This window comes from Sander vitreus, chromosome 22 (assembly GCF_031162955.1).
Source record: "Sander vitreus isolate 19-12246 chromosome 22, sanVit1, whole genome shotgun sequence".
NCBI classification, from domain to species: domain Eukaryota; kingdom Metazoa; phylum Chordata; class Actinopteri; order Perciformes; family Percidae; genus Sander; species Sander vitreus.
In genome coordinates this window covers 10,532,785-10,549,641 of record NC_135876.1, presented here as the reverse complement: position 1 = coordinate 10,549,641, position 16,857 = coordinate 10,532,785, and the positions used below count along the sequence as shown (strand labels likewise).

The 16,857-nt window shown below is 41.1% G+C and overlaps 2 protein-coding genes across 4 annotated transcripts in view; both read right to left on the bottom strand.

The window, feature by feature from the left end:
• The window catches only part of phldb2b (pleckstrin homology-like domain, family B, member 2b), a 44,195-nt gene extending 40,174 nt beyond the window's left edge, over window positions 1–4,021 (bottom strand). For 2 of the 3 annotated variants that reach the window (XM_078280119.1, XM_078280118.1), the window contains exon 1: window positions 3,610–4,020. In XM_078280119.1, coding sequence (XP_078136245.1) covers window positions 3,610–3,642 — 33 coding nt within the window. In that variant the 5' untranslated portion in view covers window positions 3,643–4,020. Of the gene's footprint in view, window positions 1–3,609 lie in introns of all 3 variants that reach the window. The other variant, XM_078280117.1, reaches the window with a different exon arrangement.
• A 6,060-nt stretch (window positions 4,022–10,081) lies between these two features.
• plcxd2 (phosphatidylinositol-specific phospholipase C, X domain containing 2) lies at window positions 10,082–16,517 on the bottom strand. Its single transcript, XM_078280992.1, has 8 exons — window positions 16,415–16,517; window positions 16,101–16,237; window positions 15,824–15,943; window positions 15,425–15,478; window positions 14,911–15,066; window positions 13,053–13,163; window positions 12,694–12,824; window positions 10,082–10,374 (listed from the first exon to the last, which is right to left on the bottom strand). The coding sequence occupies exons 1-8, from the start codon at window positions 16,515–16,517 to the stop codon at window positions 10,215–10,217; spliced, it is 972 nt and encodes a 323-aa protein (XP_078137118.1). The 3' UTR covers window positions 10,082–10,214.
• Window positions 16,518–16,857: the final 340 nt, after the last annotated feature.

The window sequence follows — 16,857 nt, the reverse complement described above, 5'->3', positions numbered from 1 at the left end:
GATGGAACTATGGGGTGATGGAAAGAGAGAGAGAGAGAGAGAGAGAGAGAGAGAGAGAGAGAGAGAGAGAGGCCTCATAAACCAAGAAGGACAGACCCAGCATTCTCGGACTGTTTCATCTCATCCTTTTTACTTTCTTCATCCTCTGCTTTCATTCCTCTGTCCAGTCCCTCTTCTGTTTGAATTTCCTCTACATCTGTTTTGTCTTTCTCTCTGTTTCAATTACCCTCTGCATTTTTGTTATTGTCTGCTTTTTGATGCAGGCTGCATTCTCATAACCCCATCTTAGGACATCTCAGAGTGTTGTTAATGCCAATGATTTGGAACAGACTTTAGTGCACCAGTTGGGATGGTTAAGTCACTTGCGTGTGTGTGTGTGTGTGTGTGTCTGACAAGCAAACTCATGATCTTGGGTTAAAATAAAGATAATGTGGCATTTTCGGTCTGTAACTGTCTGACTGTGCATACCGAATTCTCTCATTTGCAATGCTTGAAATAATGTTCAAGAAATTGCGGGTGTCTTGGAGTTGTGAGCGGAGTTATGCCATTACTGTAAGATTAGGTTACCAACATTTATAACAATAGCATAAAACAGAAACCATAGAAGGGTACAACGTGCAACAGACAAATAATCAGGATTCTTATTTTCTACTTTTAATGCAGATTTTCCATGTTAGCCATCTGCTTCTTCTGAGCATGTGTCTACTTTATTGAAGTCGCTTACATTGGCTTTAAGCTAGAGGGTGTTTCAAGGGAGGCAGCTCCTCAACATGATATATTGACTGGGGGTATAAACTTGACCAACCAATGGAGATGAGGGTGGAAATAATGATACATCTGGCTACAGTCAAGGTGACTGTTAAGATGGCTGTAGACTTGCTACAGAAATAAAAGTTGCCTGGTGGAAATGGAATGACTCAATGGGTGTTAAAACAACCAATGATTTCCAAAATGCTGGTTTTGGAAATGTTTTCCATGTCTTTGGGTTTTGCAAACAAGTATTTGTGATGTAGAATGAAATATGTAATTGTAGAGAATACATTAAGTTAATGTCAGCTCCTTAATCAGTAACCCGATTTCCCAAACTGTTAAGAATAACACTTTCTTCTTTCTTCTCATTTGCTCTCAGTCCCATCTCTGTCCATTTACTTTTAAATACCACCTGTATAGTATTTGTTTAAAAATGCTGTCTTCCCACCTGATTTTCTTTCTCATTCCCTTAATGTGTTTGATCTGCTATTTAAGCTTCAACAGCTGTGTCTTTTTACTCCTGTTGCACTCCTCTCTCTGGCTCTATCTCTCTCTTTCTCCATCCCTCTGTCTCTCACTAACATGCCCTCCCCTTACATTCCATCATTACCCTCTCCTCCTCCCACCTGACAAAGCCAGCATTGTATCACAGATGCTGTTTAATATGGAGTCCCTCTCTCTGTGTCCCCCTTAAAGAGCAACTCATAGGGCTAAACGGGGTTATCTTCCTCCCTTCTCTTCACTACACTCTATGTTTTGTGTGCAATAATGTCTTCAACGTAACTTTAAGTAGTTTAATACATGCCTTACGCATGCATACACACACAACACACATGCACTATCCTTTTGGGCATACAATACTGCTCTTTTCTGTCACTGGTCCATACAAGAAACTCCTTTACTGTGTGTTACAAGAAAATGTACTTCATCGTGTGTGGGTGCATGTGTTTGTGTCTATGATTGTGTTTCCCTGCATGTGTTTGTGTGTGTGTGTGTGTGTTTGGTGAAAACTCTGCAAGCTGTTTAACACAACTTGACCTCGAACCACTGCTAAAACACAACAAACATCCACAAGCATTGTTCTCCAACTCAAACTCTCTCACACTCCAATAAGCTTTTTTCCCCCGTATCATTTACCGAAATGCAAGATCCTCACAGGAAAGAAAGTCCATTGTTATTGCAGCTGACTTAAAGTTGGAGGAAATCTAACTTAAATTTCTATTGAGGGTGTGTGTGTGTGTCTTTGTAAAGAAAAGCCCAGATTACCTTGACTGCCATATGGAGGGGATCAACTAATGTTTGGATTTCTGAGGGGGCGGATATGACAGAGAGACATGGAGGGACAGTGAGCTGATAGAGGGACAATATAACCCATATTAGTAACATAGCACAAATGTTGAAATCGCTGTAACTGCTGGATAGAAAAGAAAAGAAAATAATTCGGCAGAAAGATGGACTTGGAGATAATAAGAAAAACAAACTGAGCAAGCCGGGGAAACAAATGAAAAGGAAATGGATAAAAACACACACTCAAGAATCCAAGATAAAGGAAAAAAGATTAATGGACCAAAAAATGTCCCCAAGTTGCACCACTGGCCTCCAAACAAAATGGGATCCTATACTGCACTTTTCACAATCCATGCATAAAAACACATACACAGTACATACTGTGGAGGAACTCTTGACAGGTATCATGGTTTTAACATTAGCTAATGACACCACATGTGGAGATTTAAACTTGAAGCAAGTTTGAATTAGTCTCTCTGATGTAATACTCTCTTCACTATTTTAAAGAACACACAGATGTGTTGCTATCTGGGTAACGTGCTGTGGTTAGACCCACCAAAGACAAATCCAAAACCTAACTATTACACTAGGATCCAGAGCCATAATATGCAGCATGCAACTTGTTTCCACATAACTGACAAGACCAACTCCGCATGACAAGTGTAACATTGTATACAATTTCCTCACTGGGAAATGGAAGGTATTAAGATGTCAGACCAATTTAGTTACACCGGGCCCGGTTTAATGCCACCCCTTCACACACTCACATACCACAGACATGCTTCCTCTTCATCAATCTGACATGTTAAAGAGGTGGTAAGACTTGGTCTGCGTCCTTAAATGTGTTGGTTGATTTCCAAGTTAGGTCACATGATTGGCTGCTTTAGAGGGGAAGCAACATGCGGTGCTTCAATGAACTCATGGAAGCAAGAACAAGTCATCTGAGTCTTGGAATGATTTAAGTGTACCATCTTATGCCATGATCGGATCCACTTATATCAAAGATATTCTCAAGGTTTGTTTGTGTCAAATGTGGGATTATGCTCCTATTCACACACTAACATACATTATCCTATATCTACCATTCATAATCAGTCAAACCACTGCTCTGACTTGTCTTCTTATAATCATAATATCACTGTATTTGTTATAGTGGCCAATGGTATGATAAATATATTTAAATAATAAAATAGCCTATAGGCTAATTACAAAATATATAATATTCCAATTTTAACGTCTAGGTCATCAAGCATGTACATATTTGTTATGTTTATCTTCAGTGGAATCACATAACACGCCTACATTTCCATGTTAATCAGTAGCCCAGAAACAAAGAAAACTTCCCCTGTATTTTGTTTGCTGAGAACAAAATCTGGAATTAAAGTCGGATAAGATTTACAGAGCTCACTTCAGAAACAAACACTGTAACTACTCCCTGAGCTGTGGATTAAACACCAGGGGCCATGAAAGAGTTTACATAAGGCTAAACTTCCTAATTTAGAAACACACATTTGGATCATAAAAAAACCAAGTGAATTCTGTAGTTTTCCCCCACATAAAAAAAGCGCTTACCATTACTGAAGCGGGACAGGCCACTTCTGTCATTGTGCAGAAAAGGACGCAATTACGCAACTGCTCCAAGATCCCGAAAATATTCTGTCACTGCTGCCTTTGCTGTGATCACAGTCTCTTTCTTGACAGCGAAAACATTCCCTGTGCAGCATGAGCAACCTGTGGATTGCCTACGAGATACTTTAAATCATCTGTCACATTCAGACACACCGGCACACACGAACACACACACGCTCCATACGTACACAAACGTAAAAAGCCGGCGGCCTTCAGCCAACTGCGACTTGTGGAGGAATGCAGCAACAGCTGGAAGTGGAGCTGGAGAGGGAACAAGGGGAGGGAGTCTCTCTCTCTCTCTCTCTCTCTCTCTCTCTCTCTCTCTCTCTCTCTCTCACTGACGCACACAGAGTATAATGTGCAGGTGCTAACAGACCACCTACACTTGACCTCTCATTCTCACTGGTTCAAAGAGAGAAGCGTTTAGGCTGACCCAGAGAGGGAGAGAAGGGGAGGAGCATTATTTCAGACCTACTTGGCAGCTATGATAAGAAACCACGATAAGAAGCATGTTTAGCTAATGATATTACAACAGGAATGCAGGCTAGTCTCCATTCACATGACACAATACAGTAGAAATACTGCAGACTGGTGCTAAAATAAACTGGCACAAATCATATCATGCAGCAGGCACTTGGATCCAGTGACGAATGATGAAGGTTAAGAAACCTTCCCTTGTGAGAAAAAAACCCTATAACTTAAATGATATGTACCGTATGAGATGTATATTAACGCAGTGTGGCTTAATGGTAGGAAAGTAAGACAACCCACACATGAAACACAACAAATAACGAAAATAAAAACACATACACATGAATTATAATTGCTCTCCAATTACCAGTAAAAACATAGCCTTAACTAAGCATTGATGGTGGAACTGATGGTTTTTTTTTGCTACAGTATTATATCCCATAACATACTTAGCTCCATAAACGCCCCTCTGATAAGGACACAAACAGTCAAGTTTATTGGCTGTTTTAACAAAGTTGTGTAGGGAAAAACAATTAATTTGTACAATTATCTTCATTTTCACCTAAATATCTGTTTCCACAATGAAAACACATAATGTTGTAATGTGCTTTATCCTTAAAAATCTGGTCTAAGAAACTCAGGCTGCTCTTTGTGTAAGTTATGTGCACCATCTGAAAAATCTCAGCTACATGTACAGTCATGCATCGGTCTGAAGACATAAAGGAGTAGAAGCCAGGCATTCTGTATCAGAGGTAGATAATGATATTTGGCTGACGTTCCTGCATTCTCCACAGCTCATAACAGAGGTCACATAAAACAACAACACTCATTATGCACAACTAGAATACAACCTTGGTTGTGCAGAATTTACTTTAGGCTGTATGCACACAACATTGACCACAACTGAAGCATAATGCATGGTGTGTTCTTATGGCTGGAAAATGACAAATGTAGTCTTGGAAGTGGTCCTCTAGTCTGGTTAGGACTGAGGCCAAAGTAGGTGACACACACACACACACACACACACACACACACACACACACACACACACACACACACACACACACACACACACACACACACACACACACACACATGCATATCCATGGCAGCAGGATTATCTTATCTCTCAGGCACCGCAAGGATGTCTTTGTGGATTAAACAGGAAGAGAGCTTGTGCACCCAGCCCTACTCCACTTTCTCCACTGCTATTCAGCTCTCTGTGACATTCAGTATGTGTAGAGATCTACTGGCCAAAGGAGTCAATAAAGGTTTTGAACACAAATAATCACATATCCCTCAAAGTGTGAATCTTCAACTCACATAAACCTCACAAACCCAACTGGCTGTACTCTGTTATCACAAGGATGAACGAGGAAGAAAAAAAAATGGGAAGATCACATGCAATATAAGCCAGACCAGATAGTGAAATAGGTTTCTTGGAAAATATGAATGCTGTCCATTATGATACATTAGTTTTTGTCACCAGACTTTACTGAAATTTGCTTCCATATGGCAAGATGTCATGTGAGCTTTTTGCTGATTTTAGGTTTTGACTCAACATTAACAGATGCGTCTTTCGAGGCCAAAAACCCTAAAAGGAAAGAGCTAAATCTTATCAGGATAATGATCCCTGAAAATGGTTCTAATGAACATGCTTTCTTGTCAAGTGTTTCCAGAAGCTATAAAGCTATTATGCCTCCATGGTTGCTTTCCTGGCATGAGAGCTGCAAAGCTTTCCCAATGACATCATCGCAGAGCCTGTGGGTATGAGAGGGTCGCTGCCGAACGTTTGACAGCATTCCCGAGAAAATTCCACAACTCCCAGCTGAGCAGGAGGTCTGGAGCTGTTTGGAGAGGGAGACCCTCAGCGAGAGGCACAGTTTTATTTGGACAAATCCTGCATCTTACTTTTTTTAATACGTTTTTAACAGCCATAACTTGTTTTTCCAGTCTAATGTACAAAACAAGCCTGTGAATCAGTATGAACCACTTAAATCCAACACTCTGACAGCTCATTCAATCTCAGGTAAATCCATCATTGATGTAGGGCTTTGAGGATTTGTGTGGGTAAAACTGTAGGGATTTTAATAACATCTTAATGACAGATAATTGGATTGGTTTGTGGCTTAAGGGTAAGCGAGGTGCATTTCGATCTGTTTGTGGTGGTCTGGTGCTGCGCCTCTACACGTTTTCTTTCTTAACTCACCCTACAGTCTGTCAGAGGTAGGATAGTCATAGGATACAGTGCCATCTGTTTTTACAGCTGTTTCAATACCGTAGTCATCATGGTCTAAAAGAGAACACTTACAAATCTGGGTGTAATGGATGTTACTGACCCGGGTCACTGACATCACTTAACACCAGGCATATAGCTTTGGTTAAATGAACTAAACTCGGTTTACTCACCAGTGTATTTGCAGAGTAGTGTTTTTAGGCTGACATAATTGGCTTTTTAAAAATAGTGAGAAATCTTTATTTAACACAAACACACTACGCAACCAAAGCATGAGTGTGTCGATATTACCGCAATTGAAATGCCCCCCAGAAATCGTCTTAAAGGCTGGAAACTGACCATGTATTTGGGTGTGATGAACCCAAGTTAAGACTGTTTGCTTTCACTTGTGGTGTGGATCTGGAGTAGGGGTGGGGGAAAAAATTGATACGCAGACGCCAAGTATCGATCAATTATTATACGTGTTGGTCAGTTTGTCTGCTTGACAATCCCATTTTGCAGCAATAACATTAAAGTGGGATGAACAAACAGAGAAATGTACCTTTTTAGATAAAACAGATGTTGACAAAGTTTCCTTTTGGGGACATCATTTGAAATTGGGAAAAATTTGAAGTTGGAAAAAAAGGGTAATAAACTGCAATATATTGCAGAATATCGCGAAATGTTTAAAATCGCAATAATATCGTATTGTGACATAAGTATTGTGATATTGTATCGTGAGGCCGCTGGTACTTCCCATCCCTAATCTGGAGGGGACTGAAGTGTTGAATTTAGGGAGAGAGAAATGACGTGACAGGATTGTGGTGACCAACAGGACCAAAAATAGTTTTTGGAAGATGTGTGTCAATGTTTGCACCAAGCGACTGTTTGCAGAATAACAGAATCTTGGTTGGCAAACACACGCACACAAGCACAAATGCAGTATCACTTTAGAACTTTATTAACACCTGGATGATCTTGAGTTGTCGTCCTCTTCTCCTTTGAAACCTGGGAAGCCAACAGGGATACAGAGGAGAAAGAGAGAAAGGGGGGGGGGAAGAGAGAACCAATCCAAACAACAAAGGAATGCTCTCCATCAGTTGGAGCTGCTGCTCTCCGCTCTCCTACTTGCCTGCTGTGGTATGTGTAATTACTCCACAATTAAAGTGCCTGCAGCATGTGACTGTGTGTGTTGGTGTGTGTGAGCCCTGCGGCGCTTGCTGACCACACTCAACCATGTCAACAATGTGGCCTGGACAGAACAGACAATTTCACACAAGAGAGTCAGGGAGTGACAAAAAAGAAGGGGAGAGTTGATATGAAAAGAAAACATTTGACTTTCCTGTTAGATGCTGCTGCTGCTGCTCAAGGAAAAACCAGCTGTTCAGATAGCTCTCTCTGCGTTCTCCATTTTTCTATGATTCCAGCTGAACTTTTTCTTACTTTCTTCTCTGCTTTGTAAATCACATTGCGTCTTCTTCTGCAGTCTCTCTCTCCTCCTCTCATTCCCTACTCTAACCACAGGAATGCAGGACGACTGTCGCTGCAATACTGTCCATGTCATGCATAGTAATCACTGGGCCCACAAAGCGCGCGCACACACACACACACACACACACACACACACACACACACACACACACACACACACACACACACACACCAAGATACACACATGAAAAATGTCGAACTACAATATGTTGGCCGGCCATTTTTTCCCCCTTGCTATTTCCATATGTAGTATACAAGGTCAGTTTTATGGAGTCCGATGCAGGCTTAACATATGCTGTAAAAGCTCTTCTATGCATTTACCTATTTTACTGTCCCAGGAAATTGTTATAATTTATGCATCTCTATAGTGGAAGTGAAAAAAATACTGAGCAAAAATACTATAATCATAAACATTTATAGCTGTGTATATGCATTAGTTGATGCATTTTATGTATCGGCACCGTCAGACACCGCCTACCAAGAGCCTGGGTCTGTCCGAGGTTTCTTCCTAAAAGGGAGTTTTTCCTCGCCACTGTCGCATTAGCCACTGCTGATGCTTGCTCTTGGGGGAATTACTGGAATTGTTGGGTATTTGTAAATTATAGAGTGTGGTCTAGACCTACTCTATCTGTAAAGTGTCTTGAGGTAACTCTTGTTATGATTTGATACTATAAATAAAATTGAATTGAATTGAATTGAATTTTCTGAGCATTTATCAGCATTTATCAGCACAGGTTTCACACATATATGGCTTTCCCTCTGCAATTCCCCCCTAAAGGTGCTAAACTTCACAGCCCAGCGATATGTACTGAGACAGAGTTAGCAAAGTGTCATGGCAGTTTTTAACATACAAACAAAAATACTCACTAAAATGCAGCCTGTATTTTCCCCATTATGTTCATTATTGGAAAAACACAAAGTGCATAGTTAAAAACCCAACTTTAGATCACTGGCCAAGAGAATTATTAATGCAATGTCAACAAATCCACTGCCATCATGTCAAACATTTTCGTTGACAATTATTTAACATAATGCTGGATGTATTACAGTAAAAGTATCATTAAATATTTGTCCTGATTGCTTTTCATTCCAATACCTTATGTTCTGATGCAGACGGTACCTTAAATACCTATAAATACAGTATTTCAAAAAAGCAAAACAATTATGCAATATAGGATCTTGGCTTTCACCATAATAAAAAAAAAATCTGTGACGTGAACAGAATATTTTACAAAAAAAGGACAACTATTTGTCACACCAAACACAAGGGGAATTTTTGGTGTGGCGCGATTACATAGCCTACAAAGTGAATGCAAAGATGCGATTAAATGCAAATGTACGCTTGGTGATGCAGTGACACAAATTACAGTGCATGCCCACTATACCCGACCAAATCGTATAAACTTGCATCCGCTCTGCCCCACCGGTTGCTTGTGACCGTTTGAATTTTTGATGCCCTCTCCTTGCACCGCCAGCTCAGATGTTACGAACCAAGACATGACAGCGTTTGGTTTTCCGATGTATCTGGGACTTCAACAACAGGTAGGCTGCAAACAGCATTAGTGGTTGATGGCTGATGGCGGAAAGAAATGGCGGACAGCAACATTGTTGGTATCTATATGGAGCTCCTCCTTCTCTTTGGCACGTTTTGCACGGATAATTGGAATAAACACAAATAATACCACGGTCAAACTCGCGCCACTAACGCAAGGCGTAAATTTGCGTTGCATTTGGTGTGAACACAGCATAATATTTGAGATGGAACCATGTTGAAATCCTTGATTCGTACAATCATTGTCCAGGTCACAGGTAGCTGTGAGTCTGTTTCTGCATGGTAACCTGTGCTGCATGGCCATTAGACACTACAATGTGGTATATTTCCAGCTTTTCCACCAAAAGGGAATATAGCAGTTTGAATCCAGAAATGAAGCCAAAGCGGTGGTATGACAGCATTTGGTCGACCTTTTGATGGTGGTAAAACTCCAGCTTCTTCCCCTCTTTTGGACTTGTGCATGATATTGGGGCTGAGAGAGCCAGCTGCAACAAAAACTGTGATGTTCAAAATGGTTCAAAAGGTTGAAAGGTTTTATGTTATTCAAGGGCCATTAAACGGGGTCATACAGTATCCCTTTACTGCGTTACTAGTCCTTAAGCAAGACAATGAAACTGTCTGCTAAAGAAATAGCAAATTTCTTGCTAATGATAAACCGTCCTTGTTGAAGTCGCTAATGCAATATAATACATTATTATTAAAACTAACTTTATAGGGACTCTGGTGTTATGTAAGAGCTGTTATCCAACAATGGTGGAAGAATCTGCCCGCCGACTTACACCACATCAGCACACATTTGGGCTGTTGTGCAAACGTGTGTCATCTTTGTTTGCGGTCCTGTTCAGACAACAGCAGGTTGTTGAGTTTGATGACAATGTTGGCAAAGTCAGTGAGCTCCACAAAGTCAGAGGTGATGATGTTGACCCCGTCCATCCCCGGCCTCTGAGCCTCAACCCAGGACATGATGGTCGGCAGGTTTCTAGAGCCACAAAAGAAGAATGTTTGTATTAGAACTTCAAATTGAAATTCAAGTGACAGAAAAGGGGGTAAATTGTTTGCCTTAGATTGTTGTTGTTGATTGTTGTTTGCCAATTCAAACTGATTCCTTGACATGAGCCAAGTTTCTGTCTCTGTTAGGTTTGTAGTTATGCCTATAACCTTGCCAAACGCTAATCAGTGGTTCCTTGGCTGAATGTCTGTCCACCAAATTTCATGAAAAGCTGTTGATTAGGTTTTCGGATACAGTGTCGTGATGAGGGAGAAAAATGAGACTGATGGAAATGAAGTTAAAGCCAGAGACTAATTTGCCACTATTGTGTCAAAATTGCTCTGCATTCAAACACTTTCTGTTTTGGTTCTTGGCACACACACACACACACACACACACACACACACACACACACACACACACACACACACACACACACACACACACACACACACACACACACACGCCATGAATCTGTAGCTGTATGACTTCCAACACCCTTAAATTCTCCCCCTGTGTTTGAGCCACCAGCAGAACAAAACCAGGAAGTCCAAATGTTTATCCAGCGGTGATAAACAATCCCATTTCCTCGGAAGTGCAAAATTAGGCCACCTCCTGTCTCGCCAGAGAGTCCGTTCAGGAGTTTTATACCCAGGCATCAGAGGCTGTTTCTCTCACTTTTAAGGGTATGGTGGGTATGTACTCTCTAAGTCAGGATTTCCGCTGTCATTTCCACTTAAAGCTTAGGCTCAACGAGCTGGATGACTGCTAAAGTTTGAGCAAATAATTTAGTCCTTGCTTAGGAAATAAGATCTCTTATCTGAGAGATGACATGTGTTTGTGTTTGATCCCTTATAGTTTGGAAATGGATAAAGAGGATTATAGCTTATCCTTAGTGAAATAAACCAGTGAGGTGACAGAATATTGGAACAGAGAAGCCAAACTTAAAGATGACTTTTTACAGAGGTAGTCAATTTGTTTTAAGTAGATAAACGTCCACTCTGGTTTTGCTTCTACACGACATCCTCCATCGGAGGGTGTGGTGAGTAATAGATACACTCTCAGCCAGTCACATCACTGGTCTCATAGTTCCGAAACATCAGTGCCAATCACAGTCGAGTATTACATAAAATAGCTCAGCAAATGGAAAGACGCTTCTTCAGGAAATCATACTGTTGTCTGGATGGTGTGTCGCAGCACAATGTGAACACACAGCACCACAAATCTGCAGCCAAAGGCAGATGCTGTAGGTTTTTATTTAATTCATTTGTCCAATGATTATAAAAAATAAATAATAAAAAATGTTGATGAAGCTGTTTTTTATATGACCACATCTATGTTGGTCTTAATTCTACTGTATCTCACCTCATGAATAGGTCACATCAAATTGTTAAATGTGACACAACAGCGTTTGAGCTGTGTAAAAATAAAAAGTGGAGGTAAAAAAGTAGCAAAGTAAGTAATGACATACAGTCATCTGTATATATTTACATATTGACCCTTGTGTTGTCTTCCTGTCGACCATGCAACTTGTTATCCTCCCGGGTCAAAAATTAACACTTTTTTTGGCGCTTAAAACCCCCACTAACACCAAGTTATTACCACTAGTTTTACACTCTTCTTTTTGTTGAAATAATGGTCAATACATTTTTATTCATATGAAATTATATCTAACTTTTGAGTTAAAGAGCTGAAATTATGAATTATTTTGAATTGTTTTAAAACCATTTCAGTTTTTTTTTTTTTTTTTTCAAATGCTATAAAATTGAATAAACCACTCAAAATTCTATGAAAGTAGTGAACTGATCATTTATTTTACCTGCGAAGAGCGTTGTATGGAGCCATCCATGTCATTTTTGGGAAATTAGGTTGAAAAAAAACCAAACTTCCCAACAAATTTGACCCGAGGACAACAGAAGGGTTAAGCATCATTCTGTTGTTATTATGCATTTAATATTTAGTTTGCTCTGGTTGATACAGTATGTGTAAAGATGACGATCCTCTTTGTTGTTGGCATTTGTAGCGTTTGCTGTAATGCCCTCTAGTGGCCACAGACTTAAGAAATAAAATGGAGTTGAGCATAAGAGAAGAGGACAAGGTTCAAAGATGCAAGAGCACATACACTTTCAAACACTTGGGCTGGACACCTAACTCTTAGACACGTGTTTAAAAGCAAGTTATATGTACAAATGGATGTACTGAAACTACCAGTCAGGTTTGCATAATGCATATCCACACATCCACAATATTCCACCACACCTCTATCAGTCACAACTTTCTAAAAACACCCGAACATAGTTAGTCACTGACCTCTCCACCAGGTAACTGCGCAGCCCCCAGACCAGGCCCTTGGCCACGGTGTTAACCCTGGGTGTGAGGATGGCCTGAGACACGTGGAAGGAACCCTCCTTGGCTCTTTCCCTCAGTGTAGTTTCCAGGAACTAGACAGGAGAAAGTCAAACATAAACAGTTTAAACACAACAAATCTAATCTAAATTACCTTGATGTGAGAGATTTGGGGACATAGCCTGTGTAATTGATGTCTAAACTACAGATTTCTTTAGCAAATTATGTAATCTGTACAGCTTTTCCACTTAATAAAATGAAAAATGTATGAATGGGGCCTGCATGCTGGTGAGTACTTATCACAGCCAATGCTGTTTTCTGACCTGTGTGAGCTTTTTGGGTTCAGTGGTGTTCGCCCAGGGAGCAGGGATCTTGTTGCCAGGCCACATGACAGGGATGTCCTGAGCTGATGGATGATGGTAGAACACAATCACCTGAGGAGAAAAGCAAGTGGAAGACAGTGAGTAGATACGTTTAAAAAACTGCACAGACAAGGTACAACGGAAACACTCAGATAGTCTCATGTTCAGTGGCGTGAGGTAGTTATGACAGGCCTCAGTGCAAGCTAGTTACTGACGCTTTTATGTTTGAAAGGCATGACTGCTCGCTTGGCTTGCAGATGTGCTCAGCTTGGCAGTCTTGACTGATTTTGCGCCTAAACTAGCTACCATATATCGTCTTGTTACATGATCAAAAAAAGACTTGACATTAGACAACATAAACATGCATATTACCCAGCAATCATCATTGCATATCTGTATATGACAAAAAGACCAAAGAAAATATTAAATTATGAATTCAATTGAATATTGTTTTAGATTGCTACTGACTATTTTACCAAAAATAATGAAAACCATGACTCTCTCTACAGAGAGAGAAAGGGAATGACATGCAGCAAACGGCCGCGACCGCTGCCTCGAGGACTGAGCCTCTGTATATGGGTGCACGCTCTAGCAGGTGAGCCACCCAGAAATTATTTTAACTTTCTTGCATCTACACATAATTTACAACAATATCCCATTAACGTAGGTGTGACAATTTTGTTTAAAATCATAAAAAGACACATGACTAGTCCACTCTTTACCAAAGGGATTTAACAGTGAAATAATGACAGCTGGTTAATGTGGCTCGGGAAATGGAAGTGTGGGGTCCCCTGCTGGAGCTGCTGCCCCCGCGACCCGACCCCGGATAAGCGGACGAAGATGGATGGATGGATAATGACAGAACTAGTCGGGTGTTGTGAGAGCAATCCTTGTTTAAATAAACACTTTTAGGCAACCTTTGTCTTTCTGTAGGTTAATTCAATCATCTGCAGATGGACACCCAGCAACACATGTTCATCAAATGCACGCATGCTTGAATGAGTGAGGATAGCTGTGAGAGCTTATTTATCCAGCTTCAGGGTCATGCATTATCATATCACAGATACACGTTGTCCATGCTCTAAATAGTACAGAGAACAGGGATGCTTTGTACGTTACACATATTCAGTGTCATGCATGAGTCACTCTGAGTCCAGAGGTTACATGAATATTAGCATATGGTCAATACATCAATGTGTCTTGAACTTTTCCAAAGACACTTATAACAAGATAAGTAATTGTGCAAATCTCTGCTCCACTACCGTCTCTCCTCTATCTGCCCTGCACTCTCTCTCCTTCTCCTTTGCCAACTAAGCCAGTCACAGATTAGGGTCATAGGAGCATGAGTTAAACTGATAGTATCTGAATGAGACATACACATTAAACTATTGCAGACATATAATGAATCGCACCTAAAACAGGAAGCCCACACACAGATGCGTGTGTATGTGAAGCTGCTCATTTCCACATGTAGGTATGTGTAGATACTTAAAAAAAGGGGATAGAGAAAGAGGAAAATCAAGACAGTGTGAGACAAGGAAATGAAATGAAATAATAAAGAAAAGACAAAGAGAAATGAAAAGAGAGTGTGAAGAAAGGATACAAGCTAAATAGAATGAAAGAAGGAGGGCGGGTTGGATGAAAGAAGTGTTAACGGCATGACGCTCACCACTAATTCCTGTTAAGGGGAGCCACAGGCGGCAGGGATTACCTGACCACTGGGGTTAAGTCCAATAAACACACACATCCAAAAACAACACACCCATGCCACTTTGACTTGTTAATGTATATTTCATTCATTGATGCATTCTGATCCCACCTGGTATTTCTTCTGCCAGAGGTAGTCCAGAGTGATGCCCTCCACTGCACAGTTGTTGCAAAGCTTGCTGCCAAACACTTCCTGGAGCATGCTGATGAGGTACACATGATGCTCTAGATCCATTGCATAGTAGTGGTTGAAGTCTAGAAACACTATCTACATCAAACAAACATAAAAATCAATCAGTTAGTAGGCAAACTCTATCCGTCTTTGGCAGTGAATGACTGGCCATCTGGAATTTGGGCAAATGCCAGAAGGGCCACTACTGATAATTTGTTTTGGGTTATTTTGATAAGTTATTTTATGCATGCAGCCACAAATATTCAAGATTCTACTGCGGCGAGGTGTGTGGAAAGATTCAATCGGAAGGCAGAGTTACTAATTTTCAAGCTAGGTTATTGACAACAATAGTGCCGTTGTGTTGCAAATGCCAGGGCCGTTTTTTGATCCCAGTCCGTCACTGGTCTTTGGTGATGCGTATGTATCTGTGCAAACTATTAAAAGTGCTGCTCACCTCTTTCCTGTGTCTGCTTAAGAAGGAGTTGATTTCTAACAAGCCATCGCTAACCTGAGGGGGAGAACAGAGGGAAAGGTTAGAGGTAATTTCCTGCAACCTGTAATCCCTGTTCAAGGCCATCGCCATCCCACTACTAACGTCATGAGCTGGAAACTAGAACACAACACTAGCAGAAAACATTCACTATTCATGCAGTTATAGGAGACAAAGGACAAATCATTGATCATTCCAGGATTAGAGACATCTGATCTAGAAAGAAAACATTGACGGATAATACTGGACTGTGACAGATTACTTAAAACATATTTAATCACAATACGAAGAAACAGGGAGGTAGGCACAGTAGCCTTATGATGAAGCATTTAAATGTCAGTAACAATGTACTGCACTGCTCACCTTGTGGCCAAACAGGCCATGGATAAAGTAAATCTCATTTCCAGACTCGCCTGGTTTGGAGGAGACCCGGAGATCAAAGTAGCGTATTCCTGCATCCAGCTGCTCTTTAAATGTCAGATTCTAGAAATACAGACATTATATTACACAAAACATCTGTTACGCTGTAAAATGCACAGGCTTTCAAAATCTGCCCAAGATAGATCATTTCATATATCATCGGCAAGCTAGTGGGCTCCTGGGTTTGCAGGCCTACATATCATTGATCTGAACTCAGTACCTGGGTCATGGACCACTTTACCATGACTTTCTTGGCTAAGACGCTGAACATGGTGGCGAGGTACTTCACATATGCCTTCTGGTCGGGTCCAACAGGAGCATGCACATCCACCCAGAAGGTAAAAGAATCATGAGACCCTGGAAGAGAGATGATGATTATGATGAGAAATGGAAATCGAAAAGCCAAACATTCCTCTCAGACTTGTAGCTTTGTTGTTATCTTTGCAAAGTGTACAGTGGTATAAATCCAGGTGTGATGGACAGATGAGTAGACGCAGAGGAGAAACCAAACATCTTTACGCACGACAGGCCCACCTGGCACTGCGAGGTGTTTGAGCGGCATGGCGCTGAGCTTGGAGGGGAGCGAACCCATCCAGTCGGCATTGACATTGCCGATCCCTGCAGGCCGGGTCTTCATGTCAGAAACAGCCTGTCAACCAACCCCCTCCTTCAGGAAACCGATCTTCGGTGCAGATGCAATCCCGGTGACGGATTCCTCTGCGCTCCCAACAGGTAAAAACTACCATGGACCATCTTGCAATGCCGCAGTTAATCTACATATACACCACTGGTTCAAAACGCTCTCCGACTCGCACCAGGTCGAGTAGGCTATGACCCGTTTCCTCGCCCGGCTTTCGACAGGTCACTGCATGGCGTCCCGGTGCGTTGTTTTCCAACCGGCGAACCGGGCATCCGTTGACAATACCCGGCGGGTGACTAACGACAGCGGTAATCCTCTTAGAGCGCTATTCCACTTG

Coding starts and splice junctions, on each gene's coding strand:
- plcxd2 (XM_078280992.1), bottom strand. CDS start 16,517: ATGAAGACCCGGCCTGCAGGGATCGGCAATGTCAATGCCGACTGGATG. Junction 15,944..16,100: donor TAAAGTGGTCCATGACCCAG/GTACTGAGTTCA, acceptor CTGTATTTCTAG/AATCTGACATTTAAAGAGCA. Junction 15,479..15,823: donor ATGGCCTGTTTGGCCACAAG/GTGAGCAGTGCA, acceptor TCTCCCCCTCAG/GTTAGCGATGGCTTGTTAGA.